The sequence below is a fragment of the Myotis davidii genome, unplaced genomic scaffold (genome assembly GCF_000327345.1).
Source record: "Myotis davidii unplaced genomic scaffold, ASM32734v1 scaffold1622, whole genome shotgun sequence".
Classification (NCBI taxonomy): domain Eukaryota; kingdom Metazoa; phylum Chordata; class Mammalia; order Chiroptera; family Vespertilionidae; genus Myotis; species Myotis davidii.
In genome coordinates this window covers 206,398-228,004 of record NW_006293535.1, presented here as the reverse complement: position 1 = coordinate 228,004, position 21,607 = coordinate 206,398, and the positions used below count along the sequence as shown (strand labels likewise).

The 21,607-nt window shown below is 41.0% G+C and overlaps 1 protein-coding gene across 1 annotated transcript in view; it reads right to left on the bottom strand.

Annotated features, from left to right (window-relative positions):
- The window catches only part of SCAPER (S-phase cyclin A-associated protein in the ER), a 149,143-nt gene that overhangs the window by 103,644 nt on the left and 23,892 nt on the right, over positions 1 to 21,607 (bottom strand). Inside the window, exons 10-19 of the mRNA XM_015566174.1 lie at positions 18,338 to 18,577; positions 13,552 to 13,722; positions 11,716 to 11,791; positions 11,393 to 11,510; positions 11,013 to 11,124; positions 8,916 to 9,056; positions 5,755 to 5,910; positions 4,893 to 5,035; positions 2,022 to 2,103; positions 300 to 452 (exon numbers count right to left, since the gene is read on the bottom strand). Of these exons, the coding sequence (XP_015421660.1) occupies positions 300 to 452; positions 2,022 to 2,103; positions 4,893 to 5,035; positions 5,755 to 5,910; positions 8,916 to 9,056; positions 11,013 to 11,124; positions 11,393 to 11,510; positions 11,716 to 11,791; positions 13,552 to 13,722; positions 18,338 to 18,577 (1,392 nt within the window). The remainder of the gene's footprint in view (positions 1 to 299; positions 453 to 2,021; positions 2,104 to 4,892; positions 5,036 to 5,754; positions 5,911 to 8,915; positions 9,057 to 11,012; positions 11,125 to 11,392; positions 11,511 to 11,715; positions 11,792 to 13,551; positions 13,723 to 18,337; positions 18,578 to 21,607) is intronic.

Genomic DNA, 21,607 nt, shown 5'->3' with positions numbered 1-21,607 from the left:
AAGGGGGTCGGGGGGTGCAGGAAGAGACTGGACAAAATTCGTACACCTATGGACAAGGACAGTGGGGGTGGATAAGGACGGGGGGGATAAGGTCTACACAGTTAGTAATTTTTTGATATTTTAATGGGAACTGGGTGGAGGGGAGCTATGGGTGGAAAAAGAGGAACAACTGTAATAATCTGAATAATAAATATTTAATTTTAAAAAAAAGTGAAGAAAAAAAATGGGGAGAGTACATTTTCATACTTGAAACTCTAGTAATAAGTTCTAGCTTCACAATATTGATAATGACAACCCACCAGGACATTGCACAGAGAACACTGCTTCTTTCTCTCATAAGGGGTCAGTTTGGGAGCATAATCAGTATTGGCGTGTCGTCCACTGCTCAACTCAGCAGCTTTTTCTTTTCTTTGTTCAATCTGTTCCATGTGCCTTCTAATGCTTTCATCATGCTGCAGATGAAGTCAGAGTGTGAGAATATAAAAAATTACTCAAATTATACTGATAACTTGAAAAAATATTTCTATTAGGCCTTCTAAAATAACAGCAGAATGTCATAATTCAATGTTAACGTGAACACTGAGAACAAGAATTTACATAAAGACCTTTAATATCTCCTGCATGTACAGTTACATTTCCTAAATGTGCTCCACGGAGCTACATGGGATCTTAGTAAGTGCTTTGTGGAAGAGGTTCCATGGTCAAATAAACTTGGAAAATAGGAAGTGAAAGCTAAAAAGGTTTTTAAAATTGACTTTATGTAGCCTGTAGTATGTCACTGTCTGTGAGCTATGACTCAATAAACAACATTTGACACACTCACTACACACAGCACACCTCTGAGAGGCACTTCCTGGATCACCCTGGGGGAATGGTGACCCACAGGTAAAGACCAAGCTGATCTCCAGCACATCAGGCCTCTGTCCACACCGACTACGCTGCTAACTGTCCTACACCTCCAGTGACTTCCCAGAAAACAAAACAAACATGCTAAATTACACTACTTCCAACTTCTGACTCCCCCTCATACTGTTTCATAAGGCTGAAATGGCATCCCATCTAACTACCCATTCTCCTGCACATGTAACTCATTTTTCTTTTAAGATTCAGCTCAGGAATTACTCTCTAGGATTCCTTCCCCTCACCCTTCGTGTTGGACTGAGGACCCCCTCTGTACCTCAGCAGCACTCTGTGTAACCTTCGTCCACATGGAAGCTGTGTGCTCGGCATCTGAAGCTCACGTTAAAGGATGAGTTTCTTGAAATTCATGGTCACGTCTTACTCACCTCTATTCCCATGCCTACCACAGGCTCCATAAGTATTTACTTCACTAAACGTATATGAATGATAACGTTCTAGGACTATACAAATAGCAGTGTGGTGTCCTACGTACAGAATTTACCATCTCTGTGAGGAGCCAACATGGGAAGAGTTGTGGCAGAATGTGAAGTATTCGTACTGCCGGAAGCTGCAGTACTGATGGCGAACATTTTCTAAAAAACGTAAGTTTATCGTGTCTCCAAACTACAAACATGCAAGTCCAAAGCACTAAAACCAAGTGAAACTACCTCATCCCGTATAATAAAAGGCTAATGTGCTAACTGTCCCCTCAACCAGGAGTTCAACCAGAGGGCGGATCCGACCTGCCAACCACCCGCAGCTCCTCCCAGGCAGCCCCGCCCCAGATAAGACCACCCCCACCCGACAGGCTCTGATCAGGGCGGGCCGGCTGGACCCCACCCGTGCACGAATTCGTGCACCAGGCCTCTAGTTTATAATAACCACTGCTCAGTAAAAACAAGAAATGTTAAAATGTGGTTATTTTTTTTCCTCAATTGCTTACTAAAATTTAGTTTTCAGATAGTTGAAACGGCCAATATGATGGTAGCGAAATCATATTTCTCATTATCAAAAGATCAGGAATACAAACTAATTCAATTTTCTATACAATTAATCCAACAAATAACAATGTAATCCCATGCCCCATGGCAGCTCCAAGCTCTCACAGGAGACGTGCCCACCTTGAGCTGTATCTTCTTCTGCAGCTCCTCCATGGCCTCCTGCTGAGCCGCCGTGAGAGCCGCCAGTCGCTCTTCCCTGTCCCTGTGCGCACCAGGGGAGGAACAACCGCAGGTTAGACAACACAATGAGGGCTCCTAGGCTTCTCTCTTCTACACCAGCGGTCGCCATCCTTTCGGACCTCACGGACCACCTGCTGGCGACCACTGTTCTAAAGGGTTATTGTTTTTTAAACTTATTTTTCTAAGCGCCTGTTAAGTCCCAGACATACTGTTCATTAAGTGCTTGGAAAGCAGCAGAAATTATTAGTTATGAAATAGGTTTCTGGACCCAGGCAGAGGTTTAAATATTAGCTCCAAGACTGTCACTTAAATATGCCAGTAAAACCACAACAAACGAATGGAAAAGGCATGAACTCACACAGAGAATAGGAGGAAACGATCCCAAACAAATTATGAGACATACAAAAAAGTATGACCATGCTTGGGAAAAAAGCAGTGAATCGAAACTCTCTGAATGAAGTCATATGTTGGAGTTAGCAGACAGAGACTGCAAAACAGCTATTATAAACATGTTCAGATAATTAAAAGTATGCCAAAATAAAGAAAAATATTATGACAATGATTTAGCAAACAGGGACTCTCAAGAGAGAAAAGAAAGAGTTTACAACAGCATTCCAATAAGAGGAACGAGGACCCCTGAACAAACGGCTGATTCTGGGGGTGGCGCCTGGAGAACACGATGGGCCTGGAGCGCCGTGCAGCGTCGGAGAGGAAGGCCGCGCCGAGAAACCACTGAGTGCGTCGGGGGACACAGGGGCCAGAGGAAAGAGCACCCAGTGTCAACGTGGAACAAGTGAGCAAGAAAGTGAATAACGGAATACTAGCATATAACTGGAAGGACAAAAAAGACATCAACAGTCCACACTGACATGAATGAATGAATGAATGAATGAATGAATGAAGAGGACAGACTGCAAGTATGTTCTGCAGTGGTTCTCCTCTCGACAGGTGTGGGCTCTGCTCAGGGGCTCGCTTCCGAGGAGGACAGCAGAGGGAAATTTTTAAAGTCACCACACAAGGAAGAAACCTGACCCTCCTCCCCGGGTGACCAAGGCCCACAAACTCCGAGGTAAGTCCAGCGGACAGCATGAACCTCTGACATGTTAAGAATAGAAATTTAGCCCTGACCGGTGTGGCTCAGTGGATAGAGCATCGGCCTGCAGGCTGAAAGGTCCCGGGTTTGATTCCGGTCAAGGGCCTGTACCTTGGTGCGGGCACATTCCCAGAAGGAGGTGTGCAGGAGGCAGCTGATCAATGCTTCTCTCTCATCAATGTTTCTGACTCTCTCTCTCCCTTCCTCTCTGTAAAAAATCAATAAAATGTATATTTTTAAAAAAGAATAGAAATATACATTTAGCCCTGTGATCCTACTGTCAGAAACCATAACCCTAATCTAACCATCAGAAACACATCAATTAAATCCTAACTGAGCAACAGTATAAAATACCTGACCACTCACAAAACTGTCAGGGTCATCAAAACCATGGGAAATCTGAGAAACTACTAAAACTCAGAGGAGCAAATAAATACCTGGAGAAATAAGGGCAAACACTTCCCAAATCTGATGAAAACCTATCATGAAGAGAACCAACCTAGACAGATCACAGTCACACAGAAAGGTGAGAGGGCCGAGACCGTCCCAACAGCATTAGGTCCCAAACGATTACCGAGCTCCGATCATTAAATCCGAGGATAAAGAAAGTAACCGCCAGCCGAGACCGGTTTGGCTCAGTGGATAGAGCGTCGGCCTGCGGACTGAGGGGTCCCAGGTTCGATTCCGGTCAAGGGCATGTACCTGGGTTGCGGGCACATCCCCAGTGGGAGATGTGCAGGAGGCAGCTGATCGATGTCTCTCTCTCATCGATGTTTCTAACTCTCTGTCTCTCTCCCTTCCTCTCTGTAAAAAATCAATAAAATATATTTAAAAAAAAAAAAAAAAAAAAAAAAAGAAAGTAACCGCCAGACAAAGACAGAGCCACCAACAGAGCCACGCCTCCGAGGAAACCTGATGCCTGTCCGAAGGCTCCAGAGCAGCAGGGAAATTCTGACTTTTCGATAACATGCACTAGAACAATAGGGTATTCACGGTACAGTCACCAAGAGTTGATTTTATTGTATGGTTTGAGATAGAAAGACAATTTCTTTTTTAGTAGCTGCTAAGTACGCAAAAAGTTACTCAGCCTTATTATTAGTCTTGGACAGTACATTTTCACATACACCAAAGAAAAGTATATTTTCACATGCACCAAATTTGACACAATTAACAGGTCAGAAAAAAATTCACATGTCAGCAAGGTACATACCAACCAAAAGGGACTCAGGCTTGGCCAATTACATGCTTTTTCCTGGGTCTTTGAATCTTAAACAACTGATTTTAAAGTAAAGGGATGGTCGAAGGTCACTTATCACAACCAGAGTGACAGCACGCTGACCAGACTGCTGCTACCGCAAGGCCACGCTGTGGCTCCTGTGGCCTGGCCTCCGACGCCCGACCCCCTGCAAGCCTGGTCCTCGCAGCTCCTACCACTTGTGCTCCCAACGTGCTCCTAAAACCCCCTTTGCTGAATCAAGCCAGCCAGAATCAAACTCTATTTCTTGCAACCAATACATTTTTGAAATACCATGTTTTCCATCCAACAGAAAGGTTAAAAAGGTTTTCACTTTAACATGATGCTATAAAGCCTGGAAATGGACATTTCTGTACTTGGACTGTTTCTAAAAACATCTACACGACAGCAAGTGCCTTTAAGACTTGATTTGACTATTGACCCCCTGCAAAACGTCTGTCAGGATCACAATCACAACAGGTACCTCGCTCTTTGCCTGGCGGCGTCCTCACGGGCCTTCTCCTTCTCCTGCCTCTGCTGTTCAATCCGCGCTTCCTGTTCCTTCCTCTTCATTAACAGCTCTTCCACCCGGGCCTGCCGTTCTGCCTCCAGGGCTCTCTTTCGTTCCTAATGTCAGAAATGTTTTAAAAGGTGTTAGGTTTATGTGAAAAATGAAAACGACAGAGCTTTGAGATAAACGTGTATGTTAAAACCGTGGAGATCCCTGGCTTGTCAGTAAGTTTGCTTCACAGAATTGAAACAAAAATCAAACATCAGTGATATCTGGTTTTCATGTACTTTACCAGAGTTACACATAATGATCAGAATAAATGCTATGTTCAGCAGATACTATTCATATTCTACAAGAACCTAGTAAGTATTTTATGGTTAATCACTTCTACAGCCCTGTGTTTAGAAATGGTTCTAGAAATACCAAAACGTCATGAAGAAAGCACAGTTCACAGATTTTATAGGTGGATGTTCCATGTATCCGCGGCTGTGGTTTTTAAGTGACGGGAATGCACTGCTTAGGACCTTGGTCAGAGGGAAACTTCCTACTCCATGAAAGCATCTTGCACAGGGGGGGATTCCATGAATATGTCAATAAGTGAAGCATGGCTTTATAAAGTGAACCTGTATCCTTACAAATAAAGAACATAGCCCTACGGCAAAGGAATTAGACAGGCATCTCCTCACTCTTACGCCTTCCGAAACCTCTTGGACACCACGGTACTTGGTTTCACAGTTGCGCACATGTTACGGCAGCTTCAGGAAGACTCTGGCCACGCCCCCTTTATGCCTGCGATGTGGCAGGTGCCCATAAATGCTGCCAAATAAAACCCTACCTGGACAGCTTCGTCACGCGCTTGCTTTTCTTCCTGTCTTCGCTGGCGCTCTTCCTGTAGCTCATTAAGCCTCTGCTCATATTCCTTCAATTTCGATAAAACGTCATGGCGTTTATTCTGGGCTTCAAGGGTATTTATGAAAGCAATTTCATTTACCTTCATTAAAAACAGTGAGTTTCAAATGAAGTTAATTCTGGGGTACACCACACAAATAAACTTAACCGTCTTTACGTTATAACATAAACCAGTGTAAAGGCCTAAAACAAAAGTGTAATAGTCTATGAGTGTTTTCTTCAATAGTTACCTCAAAAATGGATAATAATACAGTTATAAAATAAATCCACAGGCCTTAGTAAGAACTGATGTAAAATAAATAAAAGTCTGCCACAGAAAGTATTTTAGGTCAATACATAAATTAGGATTCTCATAGAGACCATCTTACAAAGTTCTACATAATGTCCTTATGATCTGCAACCATACAAATTACATTAAGATTAAAACAGTTATATATATGTGTTCTAAGGAGTTTGGACAAACCTGAAGACAAACCTTAATTAACAAATCATTTTTCTTCAACTTACACCGAGTGAATGACAATTAGGTCCAAGGCACTGAACTGTGCGCACTGCACCCTCAACTTCATGTATACTGATTCTTAAGAGTCCACAAACTTGACAGCAGTGTTTATGAGTAAAGTGTAGCTAATGAGAACGCTGAAAAAAGTCAGTTGGGGTCGAACCTTTCATTCTTTCTTTTTTTGATCCTCACTCGAGGATATTTTTCCATTGATTTTTAGAGAGAGTAGAAGAGAGAGGGAAAGACAGAGCGAAACATCGATGTGAGAGAGACACATCGACTGGTTGCGGGCCAGGCCGGGGCCTGCAACCGAGAGACAGGCCCTTCAGTGGGAACGAACCCAGGATCCTTCATTCCACAGGCAGATGCTCTATCCACTGAGCAAAACGGCTAGGGCAACGTTTTCGTTCTTTAAAGCTAGAAAACACAGTTAAATGGGGCGTGAAGAAACATACAGTGAAGTGGTGGCGTGAAGAAACATACAGTGAAATGGGGGCGTGAAATGGGAAAGTGAAGGCTGAGCTACGCTCTTTGACGGCAGCAGACTCCAGGAACCGTCACTACCAATGCGGCCTCAGACAGAAACAGCCCGCGCAGGCGCGCACACACACAGCAGCTGCCTTTCAGCAAGGCCATTCGACACAGAAAGGAAAGGGTTTCCAACTGGCACTGGAACATTAGTTATCCAGACGGTAAAACTTTTTAACCCTCGCCTTCACCATATACAAAACACAACTCAAAATGGAATACAGACCTCAGTGTAAAATTACAAACTTCTAGAAAGAAACTTGAGAAAAAAATCTTAGTAACCTTAGGTTTAGGTAAAGATTTTAAAATAGGATGTAAAACTCACCAAGTATAGAAGAAAAATGTCAACATTTTGAATTTTATCAATTTATAAGACTTCAAAAGGTACTGTCACAAAAATCAAAAGGTGTGACTCAGTGGTTAAGTATAGATCTATGAACCAGAAGGTCAAGGTTCAATTCCTGGTCATGGCACATGCCCGGGTCGAGGGCTCGATCCCTAGTGTGGGGCATGCAGGAGGTAGCCGATCAATGATTCTCTCTCATCATTGGTATTTCCATCTCTCTCCTTCTCCTTTCCTCTCTCTTGCTCTTAAAATCAACAGAAACATTTTTTTAAAGGCAATCTATAGACTGAGAGAAAATATATACAAAACACAGATCCAGCTCTAGCTGGTTTGGCTCAGTGGATAGAATGTTGGCCTGCGGGCTGAAGGATCCCAAGTTCGATTCCAGTCAAGCACATACTCCCAGGTTACAGGCTTGATCCCCAGTAGAGGGGCATGTAGGAAGCAGCCGGTCCATGATTCTCTCTCATCATTGATGTTTCTGTCTCTCTCTCCCTCTCTGAAATCAATACAAATATGTTTTAAAAAACACACAGCTTGATTTCCAGTCAAGGGCACATACCTGGATGGCAGGTTCAATCCCTGGCCTTGGTTGGGGAGCATGCAGGAGGCACCAATCAACGTGTCTCTCTCACATTAGTATCTCCCTCCCCCCCCCCCACCCCTTCCTCCTTATAGTCTCTCTTAAAATCAATGGGAAAAAAACATTCTCAGGTGAAGATTAACAACAACAAAAGAAGTTAAACATGGACACATGAACCTATCATGATCCATTCTCAGGTATTTACCCAAGAAAATAAAAGCACACATCTGCATGAATGAATATTGGTACATGAATATTCAATGCAGTTATATCTGAAAACAAATGTCCATCAACAGCTGCTGAATTAACAAATTATGGTAATTCTATTCAGTGGTATATACTTCTCAGCAATGAAAAAGTAACTGATATACACAACAGCATGGATAAAATCAAAATCACTATGCTAAGTGAAAGACACCAGAGGAGAGAGAGTACATACTGCATGATCCCATTCATATAAAATTCCAGAAAATGTTTACAGCTACAGTGACAAAGAGCAGGTCAGAAATTGCATGGGAACAGTTGGAGGGAGGAAGGAAGGAATTACAAGAAAGCATGAAGAAACTTTTGAGGGTGATGGAATTGTTTAAAATTTTTATGATATGATAGTTGCAGGAATATATACATGTCAAAACTCATCAAACTGATGCTTTACATATGTGCTATCTATTGTCTGTCAATTATACCTCAATAAAGCTGTAAAAAATATATATATACATCAAAGGATTATTTTTTAAAATATTTTTATTGATTTCAAAGAGGAAGGGAGAGGGAGAGAGAGATAGAAACATCAATGATGAGAGAATCATTGATTGGCTGCCTCCTGCACGCCCCCTACTGGGGATCAAGCCCGCAACCCAGGCATATGCCCTTGACCGGAATCAAACCCGCGATCCTTCAGTCCGCAGGCCGACGCTCTACCCACTGAGCCAAGCCGGCTAGGGCTACATCATAGGATTATTATAAAGACAAGATACTGCACCTAACAAGCTTAAAATGAGCCTGTAAAATGCTGTTATTCTAGACAGAATAGACATTTGATAAACATTAGTTTTTTAAATAACAATTGTTGAAAAGGACTTGGGTAACTAATTCAATGCTCAAAGCACCTAAGATTTATGTACTTACCTTAGCTTCTTCCTCTTGTGCTTTTTTAACAATTGCTTGTAGTTGCACTTCCCGCTTAAATTCAGCATGAAGCAATTTCTCTTCCATCATCCGGCGGCGCTGATCTAGCAATTCTTCCTTCCACTTCCGGACATCTTTCTCCTGCAGACAGTGGAGCAACGCAGCCTCACTCTCAGCACACAGTCACTCACAGGAGCGCACGCTGACGAACAGTTCAGTGCTTGTGAGTGAAGCGTTAGTGGAGCAGACGACAGGCAGCCTGCTCGAGTTCATAATCTAACTCACTGGCTTGTTTTCAAGACTGAGTCAGTACAGGTACCAATCTTAGTGCTGTGCATCAGACATGGCTCAGCTGAAATACCTGCTGTCATTACACTGCACTAGGAGTAAGCTTTCATTAAAGCAGTGTGTGTTTGCTAGCCTCATAAACCTAATGTCTCTAGTAACCAAATCAAGACAATTAAGTAATTTTATCCGTGAGAATGGAAAATGGTGAGAAGTCTGAAAAATTACATTCATTTGCACAAGAAGGAAAAAGAGCCTCCAGAAGAACAAAAATAGATATAAAAGTTTCCTTTAAATCCATAGAACAGTTTCAAAAAGTAAAAGACTCCGCTCTAGGAAATCTAATCCAGCACCAATGAGAATAAATTATAGAAAATCAGATGTTGGCTCAACATGAATGAGCTACATAATTATGTGTGTAAACACCTAAAAAAGTATGACACAGGAACAGCATGGATAGAATCCAGAGGACAGATCCTCAAAGCCCTAAGTGAGGTGGTGAGCCCAGAAGCAGCACTTAGCCTCTCCTACACTGTTTTCCCATCTGTGAAATGGGCTCAGTACCTGTTGAACTCTGTATCTCCCACAGTTACTATGGTGATCAGTGAGAGCATGTATGTAACAGTGTTGAAACAACACCTTTTATGCAAATACAAGGTGGGATTTATCAATGAAAGTAGTGGAAGGGATACCTACATTGGTGGGAAAATTAAACCAGAGGACCTCTAATGCACAGTTCCAAGAACTGATCTCCCAATCAGTGGAGGCTGTATTATATACTGAGAAAAAGATTATAAAAAATGGTGCAACTTTCACTCTGGCAGCTTACTTGCTCTTTCCTCCTCTCTCTCTCTCAGATACTTTCTTGGGGGAAGCGGGCAGCCGTGTCATGAAGAAAGTGAGGAACGGAGGTCTACAGCCAGCTGACAAGAGGACCTGAAGCTGCCGTAAACACAGGGGAGTCTGGACGTGGATCCGCCAGCTCAGTGACGGCTGCCCCCGCCGACAGCATGACGACACCTCGTGAGGGCCTCTGAGCGGAAGTCACCAGGCAGCCACCCCCTTCCCATGCCCAGAGGCTGTGAGCTATAAATGTGTGCTGTAGGCTGCCAAGTTCTGAGGGCATTTGTTACACAGAACACGTAACTAACACAGCCCTCACCTCCATCTGCCACATGCAGGCACCAACAAACTGAGCATCAGCCAGCAGCCATCCTAGAAGCGTGCTGCTGTTTCACACACTTGCCACATTTAGTCACCACAACAGGTTAATAATTACAATTTCACTGTACAGATAAACAAACTGGAACCAGTATTGTTAAAGTAACTTGCTCCAGGCACCGTATCTTTCGTAGCAAAACCAGGATTTGGCCTGGTTGGCCATCTAGGGTCCGTGTTCCTTCCACTATGCAACACTGATCAGAAGTAACACTGCTCTAAGTACTCTTAAGGATCTCGCCTATAATTCTCATTACTGCACCAATTATTCAAACTTTACAATATGAGGCTCAAAACTGTCCTACCAAGTCTTCTACACTTTGCACAAGACTCCCCAAGGAAACCCTGCAACGAAAATGGCAAAAATAATCCATGCCAATGCTGCAACACAAGAATTTACCAGCTAATTTGGGAATTGAAAACTCTTTTTACAGGTAACCTTCTGTAATCCAACTGACATAAATACTTTGTTTCCTAGAATATTTCGTTGTTTTTATAGTTCTTTTAGCTTCTCTCAGACCACAAGAAAAGTTCAATTTGAAAAGAGCCCATCAATGGAAGGCTATCATAATTTCCTAAATATTAAAAACTCACCCTTTCTAACAATTTCTGAAGCTTTAACGTTTTCTCTTCACGTAACTTCTCCCTTAGCTGCTGTGCTTTCATCTGTTTTTCTTCATGTTTCTTCTTAGACTCTGCAATTGTTCTATTAATACAAGCAAATAAACAGCGACACGAATGTTTACATGGAAAAACCAAAAGTATTTTCTTTTGTCTTCAAAGTTCTAAAAATAAATACAAAAAGTACACAAAAATAACTTCGGTCTAACTTTTCAGGAAAACACTGTCACTTTTCAAAGAATCTGAACTGTCCTGACTCATGTGCCGTAAAATGGTATTCAGCAACTCTGTTTAACAGTCGAGAGTGGCTAGTTTCCCTCCTGTGAAGTATTTTAAGTTTTCTGCGGCCAGACCTTTTGCGAGATGGGGAGGAAAGTTTCTCATGCATGTGAATTCCATGTCCTGGAGGTCTTGCAGGCTCCTCCTCGACAATATCCCCCCAGGATGTGTTTTGGCGCCAAGATTCACGAGCTGTTCATTAAAAAGAAACCACTGTTACTGTTTAAGCACGTAGTTCTATAAAACTAACATTTAAAACAGACTTTTAAAAGGCATCAGCATTCTTACTCCAAATTTTTTATTTTACATAGAAGTTTGTGTAATAAGATCATCTACTTTAGACCCCTCTACCTGAACACAAAACACACACACACACACACACACACACACACAATACCTTCATAATCCGCAAGGACATCATTCCAGTCCATAGACATACCACAGAAAAATACATTTCCACTGCCCATGCTGGCCTAAAATGTAATAAGGAAAATTCAAAAACAAATATTTGAACACAATTATAACCTTAAAAAGTAAACTGCATATGAAATTGTCCCAGCTTGTGCTAGTACATTTCATCTAATAACTAGCTCCAAACTAGCATAAAGCACAGAACTCTTACGGTCACAATAATAACCAAGTTAAAAACGCCATAGTGTAAACACTTTAAGAGGAAGACAAATCTACTTGTCATTTAACAGCAGAGACAAACCAAGTGAATTTAAAAGAAACATACTGGGCCCGGCCAGCGTGGTTAAGCACTGACCTATGAACCAGGAGGTCACGGTTCAATTCCAGTCAGGGCACATGCCCAGGTTGCGGGCTCGATCCCCAGTAGGGGCCTGAAGGAGGCAGCCGATCCATGATTCTTTCTCATAATTAATGTTTCTATCTCTCTCCCCCTCTCCCTTCCTCTCTGACATATAGATAGATAGATATACATATAGATGCAGATATAGATATAGATATAATCTATCTATATATCTAGCTATATATATTAAAAGAAACATATTGGCCTATTCCGTGGTCGGCAAACTGCGGCTCACGAGCCACATGCATCTCTTTGGCCCCTTGAGTGTTGCTCTTCCTAAGCCTTAGGAGTATCCTAACTAAGTTAATGACAATGTACCTACCTATGTAGTTTAAGTTTAAAAAATTTGGCTCTCAAAAGAAATTTCAAACGTTGTACTGTTGATATTCGGCTCTGTTGACGAATGAGTTTGCCGACCACTGGCCTATACTATTATAGCACACTCTAATAAACTATACTACACTAATATAGTATACTAGTACTACATACATTCTGACATACTCAGATCATACATTAGAACAGCTCAAGATTATTCTTTAAGAAATCCCTCTCGCCCAGCAGGTGTGGCTCAGTGGTTGAGCATCGACCTATGAACCAGGAGGTCATGGTTTAATTCCTGGTCAGGGCACATGCCAGGGCCGTGGGCTTGATCTCCAGTGTGGGGCGTGCAGGAGGCAGCTGATCCATGATTCTCTCTCATCATTGATGTTTCTCTCTCTCTCTCCCTCTGCCTTCTTCTCTGAAGTCAATAAAAGTATATTTTTTAAAAAAGAGCCCTAACCGGTGTGGCTCAGTGGATAGAGCGTCGGCCTGCGGACTCAAGGGTCCCGGGTTCGATTCCGGTCAAGGGCATGTACCTGGGTTGCGGGCACATCCCCAGTGGGAGATGTGCAGGAGGCAGCTGATCGATGTTTCTCTCTCATGGATGTTTCTACCTCTCTATCCTTCTCCCTTCCTCTCTGTAAAAAATGAATAAAATACATTTAAAAAAAAAAGGAAAGAAATCCCTCTCATCAACATACTTGAGTGTGCTGAGCACTTAGTGACAGCGAAGCAGCGTATCGTTTGCTTTTTATTAGAATGAAAACAGTAAAATTCCTCATATTCTTCTTCAATCTCTGCAATTACAATCTGAGGAATGCTAAGTTCTTACTTTCTGAGATTCAATTTCTTGATTTGTAAAAAGAAAATAACTTCTAACTTGTCAAATGCATTGTACTAAAAACTCTTAATAATGTTAAAGTGCTAACATAAGAATTGCAATTATTTATTGTTTGTCTTAATCACACAGAATAATACAGTTATTGAAGATAATTTAAAAGTCATTTTAAATAGGACTGGATGAACTCTAGGTCCTTCTGGCAGTAAGAATTTTATTCTTGAATATACTTTTTGAACAATTATAAAATTCTAAAGGCTCACAGAAAAATCACTGTCGTTGTCAGTTTCAATATTAATATCATTGTTTTCTTCAGCTTCGATTTCTCTAGTTAATTGTTCCTCTTCAGCAATAGCACTAGCAATGGCTTCTTCATTGGCCTTTTCTAGGCGATCTGCTAGCTCTTCCTTTTTAGCGAGAACTTCTGCCATGGACTGCAAAGTTAAAAACAAACAGCATGAAGAGTCACCACTTGACTGGCAAGTTCAGTAGTTATCTCACTCTTTATATTCTAATCACACACCCAACAGTATACAGAACATAGCATTGTTCTAGAATTATAAAACCTCAGGTCCAGGCTCAACCACTCGCTAGCTGTGTGACTTGAAAGTTTCTTAAAAGCAAGAGCCCATTTTGTATTTCATAACATGGTACAGTAATCCACAACTTACCTTCCTTACCAGACTGCTGTGTATGAGAAACTGTGAAGTTGTATAAATAACAGGTGTTACTATTAATCACAGTGTCAATTTCATTTGCATGCCAAAAAATTCAAAAGTTATAGATCAAATATCTTAAAAATTAAGGGACACCATCCTATATAATAATCCTATATAATAAAAGGCTAATATGCAAATCGACCAGATGGTGGAACGACCAGTCACTATGACATGCACTGACCACCAGGGGGCAGCTGCCTCCTGGTGGTCAGTGTGATCTCCAACTGCAGGCTTAGGCCCACTCCTTGTGGACTGCGAGAGGGCATAGGCTGGACTGAGCGACCCCCGCCCCCACCACACACACACCAAGTGCACAAATTTCGTGCACCGGGCCTCCAGTTTTACAATAAGGGAAACAGAGAAAGAATTTATGTAATGTTGATGATACCTAACTTAGATATATGTATTACAAGTAATATAGATCAGAACCATTACTTTATAAATCCCCATGGTAAGCTAAATACATATACAAATATAGCTCCACAGTGATATTCAGATATTTCCATATCCCTCTGTTGACTGATAGAACAAGTACCAAAAACATAGGAGACCTGGACAATATTATCTACAAAAGTGACCTGTCTTCCCAAGAGAAATGAAAATATGTGTTCAAAACAAAGACAAATGTTTATGGTGCCTTCGTAACAGTGGACCTGGGAAAAACTCAAACATGTCATCAAACGAACGGATGAATAAATATACTGTGTTTCATGCATACAACAGAATAGGCCTAAAGACAATAAAAAAGAATGAACTAATACACAACTACATGAATGAAATGCAAAACAAGTAAGCTTGCGTGAAAGAAGCCGCAGAAAGATTACATTATTCCACTGACATATGCTCTGAAAATACCAATCAATAAGCAGTGACAGCAGGAGAATGACGACCTGGGAAGGGGTACACGGAATGGCAGAAAGTGGGCATGACAAGGGGGGAAAGTGGACACTTTAAGGGCAATCAATATGTTCATTATCCTGACTGTAGAGATGACTTCATAGTTATAAACATATCAAAATTTATCAGCTTACATATTTCAGATATGTGAAGTTTACTAAAAATCAATTATACCGCAATAAAGGCATTTAAAAATGCCAATGCTTAGCCCCAGCTCAAAAATGAATGGGTTGGGAGTAGAACCCTGGCTCTGCTAGCTCCTTGAGAGCGTCCCCTCCTCCTTCCCACCTCGTCTCTCTACCCTCGGCCCCACACAACCACTCTCCCTGGGAATTCAATGGGGTGAGGGAGTTTAGATGAGAGTCTATTTCTTTACAGCATAAAGTTTTTCTCTATAAACCCTAGAATACAGAAGCTGACTGCTGTTACGTCCCACACAGATATTACAACTAATAGCAATGTAAAAATACAAATAGTAGCCCTGACCGGTTTGGCTCGGTGGATAAAGCGTCAGTTTGCGGACTGAAGGGTCCCAGGTTCAATTCCGGTCAAGGGCAAGTGCCTTGGTTGCGGGCACATCCCCAGTGGGGGGTGTGCAGGAGGCAGCTGATTGATGTTTCTCTCTCATCAATGTTTCTGCCTCTCTATCTCTCTCCCTTCCTCTCTGTAAAAAATCAATAAAATATATTAAAAAAATACAAATAGAAAAGCTGAAATATTTAACTTCACAAAAAGTAAGTTCACACATGAGCCTATTTCCTCAATTGTATCTTGCCCAAGTACATTTCCATTTAGTCTCTGAAGACCTGAGAAGACGTTACATACGAGAGACCTTAAGGATGAAGTGATGATTCCATTACCCACATGTAAGTTTTACTATTTCACACTGTGAATTTCCAATAAATATCTGCATACATCATTTGTGTGTCTATGAAAAGAAAAAAATTTAAATATGACCAATTTCTACCCCATATATTAAATCCAGTACTTGTTATACTTAAAATGATATTCAACCTTTGAAACCATTCACACTAAAAAATCCAAGTTAGAAAAACAAATTATTCTTTATTCCTTACTAAAGGAATCTAAGTATTTTTTTTCTTGTTACTATCAACCTTATTTCTCCCTTAACCCATATGGTTTCATCTGTATCTAATGCTATTCTCTATCAGAAGTATAATTTGTCCTATTATCATCTGCTGACAGCATCTTGCAGTATGATGAGGCACTAATTTTTTTTAATTGCAAATATTTATTTCAAATTTGATAGCCATAATTTTCCTGCCTGAACCTAATAAAGAGCTAATGAAATTGGCCCACATGGACAAAAGATTAATATGAAATAGATGTTATAATATTTTAATACAGAGACAATTCAATATTGAAACTATTTTCATTTCTACCTTAGCCACAAGAAAATTAGCAGCAAGCAAAACTAAAAGTTACTTTTATTTTTTCTGAATAGGCCTGGAAGTTACAAAAGAAAGTAACATAAGTGACAACAAAATGACCTAGCAAGTGTTTGAGATAAGTTATAATACTTCTCCTAAAATTTTAAAACTGTCACTTCCTTGTTAGAGCTGAAAATAGCTCTTACAAACTGTTCTTCCTGATGCAAATCCACATTAAACTTTGTATGGTAACAATTCACTCAAAGCAATTCCAAATGAGTACATATAGACTTAGAGAAAATTATGTAATGAATAATACTGGCTGTTGATATAGCATTTAATCCAATTTAAATGAGGGTTTTATCCACAGAGAGCTGAGGTTTTTCTCTTTCCTTCCATAAATCCAGCACTCACACACCAATTCCGCTGAGTAAGTATGTGCTATGCAGCTGGTAGGTAAGGACTCAGAGACTTGGGATTCCCAGGACTGTAATGGTGAGTAACATGTAATTTGCAATATGAATATAGTTATAAATAAGAACATTTACAAGTTACTATAATGTAAGGCAGATAAAAAAGTGACTATTCAAAGAGTGGGTAGGTTATTTTTCATAGAAGTGATGAAATCTGAGTTGATAAAAGAAATTTCACTGGGGACAGGTTTGAAGTCTGTGATGTGAGTCAGAAGTTGCTGATGGGCTTTTAGGAAGACCATCCTGACGGAGGTCTTTTATGAGAGAAGTGAGGGAGAACTGAAGGCTCGTGTATTCAGGAAATGGCCCGCTGAGAGGAGTGAAGAAGGTAGGAGAGACGAGGGGGTCGAGGTGAAATGGTCGAAGAGGAAACTCGTATCATAGTAAGTAAAAGGATTTGAACTTAATCTGTAAGAAATAAGGACTCACTGAAATTACGGGACAAGAAAGTAATTTAATTAAACCTGAGCTTTGAACTGATAACCATAATGACAGTGAACTAGGAGAATTTGAAAGTGGAGACAGACTAATTAGGCTATCAGTTAGGTGGGGCCGTGTATTTAAGGTTTGGCCAAAAGATGTAAATGGAAAAAGCCTGGAGGCACTAAGTTTTTAAAGAAATTATAGTATACTAGAGGCCCAGTGCATGACATTCCTGCACTCAGGGGGCGGGGGAGATCATCCCTCCCAGTCTGGGAGCTCTCAGGGGACTGTCCGACTGCCACGGCTCCCACCACGGCCACTGCGCTCGCCAGCCGTGAGCCCGGCTTCTGGCTGAGCTTCCCACAGGGGAGCGCACTGACCACCAGCAGGAAGCTCCTGCATCGAGCGCCTGCCCCCTGGTGGTCAGTGCATGTCATAGTGACTGGTCTTTCTGCCATTCGATTGATTTGCTTATTAGCTTTTTATTATATAGGATGGTAGCCATTTAGAAAAGCACATTTGAATAATTTTTCACAACAACTTTTTATATATGCTTATTTCTTCTGAAAGTTATTTTATAAACAAAACTAGTATGACCTATTCTGGACTATCCTCAGATCTAGTATCTTAATACTAATGTGGGAAATAGGAAAATATGAGCAGAAGTACTCATCCAAAAATACACACCTATAAATAATCACAAATCAGTGCATTTTTAAAGAATCTACAATGGGAATGATACATAAATTTCATCTTGAACACCGCCTCCACGCACTGTCTGAAGTCTGTGAAGAGAACTTTTAACACTCATTCCAGCACGCACCATTTCCCACCTATCAGAGAGCTGCATTTGCAGGCAAGACTTGCTATCGACTCAGTTTCTTAATGCTAGACTAAAAAACACATACAAACTGAAAGATTTTGAGCAAGTTTTTTAACTCTCACATTCTCATTTTCTTCCTCTACAAAACAAGAAGTTTGATAAAAGTAAAATGTTAAAATAAAATCATACATACAATGCTTTGTAAAAAAAGTGCTTTGTAAAGGGTAAAATAATACATAATACAATTTATTATTGGGGTTTATGCCTAATAATAGGTTATTGCTTTAATGAATTCACTCATAATTCTGATAAGTTGTTCTTACCAAGTTAGCAGCACTCACATTTGAAATATCTGAAGAGTCCATTTCACTTTCTATCCTTGCTTTCTCTCCTGAAAATCTCTCTTCATTTGTATGCAGAGGAGGTGAGTCATCCTGCTGATTGGCTGAGACGCACACCGTATCCCCTGGCACAGCAGGTATTTCAGAACTTCGCACAGAACTGCCCGGTAAGACACTACTACTGCCAGAGTTCTTGACGTCATCCAGTGTACTCGCTGTGAACTAACAAAATACAGTTACAGAATGAGTCCGAAATACTAACGACTATACTTCAGAAGCAGTTGTTAAGTGGCAGGCAAAACTCACTCATCTTTTTTTGTATGTTTCAAGTGTAAACAAAAAGGAACCATTAAGCAAGCAGCCACAAATTTTATTTGCAAACCATCTATGTATAGGGCACTGAGTGCTTTAAAAAATTAGGCAACACGTATTGTAATTATATTTTACTTTAGTAGTCTGTTCTTGATGAGTACTTTAAGATATGCCTCACATGCCCTAACCGGTTTGGCTCAGTGGATAGAGTGTCATCAGCCTACAGACTCAAGGATCCCAGGTTCAATTCCGGTCAAGGGCATGTACCTTAATTTTGGGCACATCCCCAGTAGGGAGTGTGCAGGAGGCAGCTGATCGATGTTTCTAACTCTATCCCTCTCCCTTCCTCTCTGTAAAAAATCAATACAATATATTTTTAAAAAAAGATATGTCTCACAAAAGAAATCTATTCACAAGTATAGTATTTTGTCTTATATTCAAATATAAAAAGGCATTTACATGGTTTTTGTGAAGACTGTCTATTATAAAATAAAGGCACTTTTCACCAAAATATATACTTTAAGGGCATTTTACTAAAAATATGAAGCATGCTCTCTTTAGATACCATTAACACAACCTCTAAGCATCTTTCATGAAGCCCCAATAGAGTACATAATACCAATTCTCAGATCTAAGAGAAATACACCATAAACAGTAGAGTATATGTACGCACACAGTTTCAGTGTAAGTTCATATTCTTTAGATTTCAAAGAATCCTCCTATTCCCCTTTAACACACCGGAGGCCCGGTACACAAAATTCATGCATGGGGATGTGAGGAAGGTCCCTTGGCCCGGCCTGCACCCTCTTGCAATCCAGGATCCCTTGGGGGATGTCCTCCTGCCTGCCTGATTGCCCCTAATAACTCCCCTGTGCCTGAGCGCACCCCTAACTGCTTGCTTGCCTGTCTGATTGCCCCTAACTGCCTCTGCCTGCTTGCCTGATTGCCTCTAAACATTCTGCCTATCTGCCTGATCACCCCTAACCACTTGCCTGGCTGCCTAATCCCCCTAAACACTCTGCCTGCCTGCCCAATTGCCCCTAACCACTTGCCTGCCTGCCTCATCGTCCCTAACTGCTCGCCCGCCTGCCTCATCGCCCCTAACCGCCTCTGCCTCAGCCCCTGCCGCTGCAGGCAGGACGTCCAGAAGCTCGTTCGGCTGTCCAGGCTAATTAGCATATTACGCTTTTATTATTATAGATAAATAACATAATGTGAAAACAATTGGATTAGGCCAAATACATATTCATTTTTTAAAACCTGTCTATTCTAGTGAATAGAAATAAGCCTCTATTTTCACCTCAGAGTACAAAAAGAAAGCAGCTGTGTTTTCCAATTATATTCAAGAGTAATGAGCTCTACGTAGAACTGAAATCTAAAATTTTGAATTTAAAACTCACATTACTACTTAAATAAACATTAGATAAATACTGCAGTGGCCATAAAATTCTGAGTTTGATTAATTATTTATCTAAATATTAAACTTGGCCAAGTCTTATAAACTACTTTAAAAATTCTATTGGTCAGAACTTAAAGCATCCCAAAGTGTTGATTTTAGCATAAGCATTATTTAAATTGTATCCTATTGTTTATATTGTCATCAACATTACCTATACATCAGTCACCATGGTTTATAATCTTCTTGGCAATATTTATATTAGCATTACTGTTGTTTATAATACAGTCAACCTTGTTTATTAAAAAATCAATATAATTTATATGACAAAAAGAAAGCCTGACTATAAAGTAATGTTGAAAAAATACATAAATATGTTAATTCCATTTTTAGAATGACATGGAGAAAACAAATATTATGATTAGCTTGTCCACCATCAACAGTGAACTTTCATATTGAAGTATTTTTTTTTTTTAATATATTTTATCGATTTTTTACAGAGAGGAAGGGAGAAAGATAGAGAGTTAGAAACATCGATGAGAGAGAGACATCGATCGGCTGCCTCCTGTTGTCCACCATCAACAGTGAACTTTCATATTGAAATATTTTAAAAACAGTTTAATTACTCAAAAGTTTTATGTGTGGACTATTCTTAAAATCCCAAAATCAGGTCTATTCATTACACAAAGCCAGCAAAAAATTCTTATATTGTTATATTTTATAGTTAAAATGCACAATAGCAATGGGTAAACACTGGAGATTGCTGCTTAGCACAACCACTTCGAGAATACAACTAAAAGACGGAACCGACATCATCCAGAACCACAGGAAGGCTGGCTGAGTGGAAATTCTACAACTAGAAGGAAAGAGAAAAGCATACCAAGACTCGGGAGGTGTGGTGTGAAAGTAAAGTACAGAGGTACGGAGGCACACACAGAGAGGGCTGGCAGCTGAGGACACGGTTGTCTTTTTCAATCGGTAGGGAGTCTCAAGCTCTGAGCTCCAGTTCCAGGCAAGTCTCTGGGGACCCAGACTCATACGGGAGAAGCTGGACTGTCTGGTATTGGTCGGAACTTGAGGGCAGCTTTGTCTCGGAGGTGCTTGCAGCGATTGCCGGGACACTGAGAATCAGGGCCTCAGAGGGCGGACATAGCTGCTTGCTCTGCCCAGTTGATCCCCTAGAACCCCTGCCCTGCCCAAGCTATGCTCTGGCTTTTGCATATGAAAGGCCTGGCCCTTTGCAATCTTGGAGCTGGCCCAAGGCCCCATTGGCAACTTGCATTGCTTCACAGCTGAGCTCCTGCTGGGTAGCCTCAGGCAGAGGCTAGATTAGCACCTCCTTAGAGATCCAGGAGCCAGGGTGCGCGGTGGTCAGAGTGGGACCATCCAGATTACAACTCCTCAGATCCATAAGGGACACACTCGGGGCAGACTCAGTGAGCACCAAAGCCCCACTGAAGCAAGTCTTGCCTCATACGGGTGTCTTCAGCACAGAAGTTCTCCCACTGTAGACACAGCTGATTCTCACAGCCAATTGGCCTGGA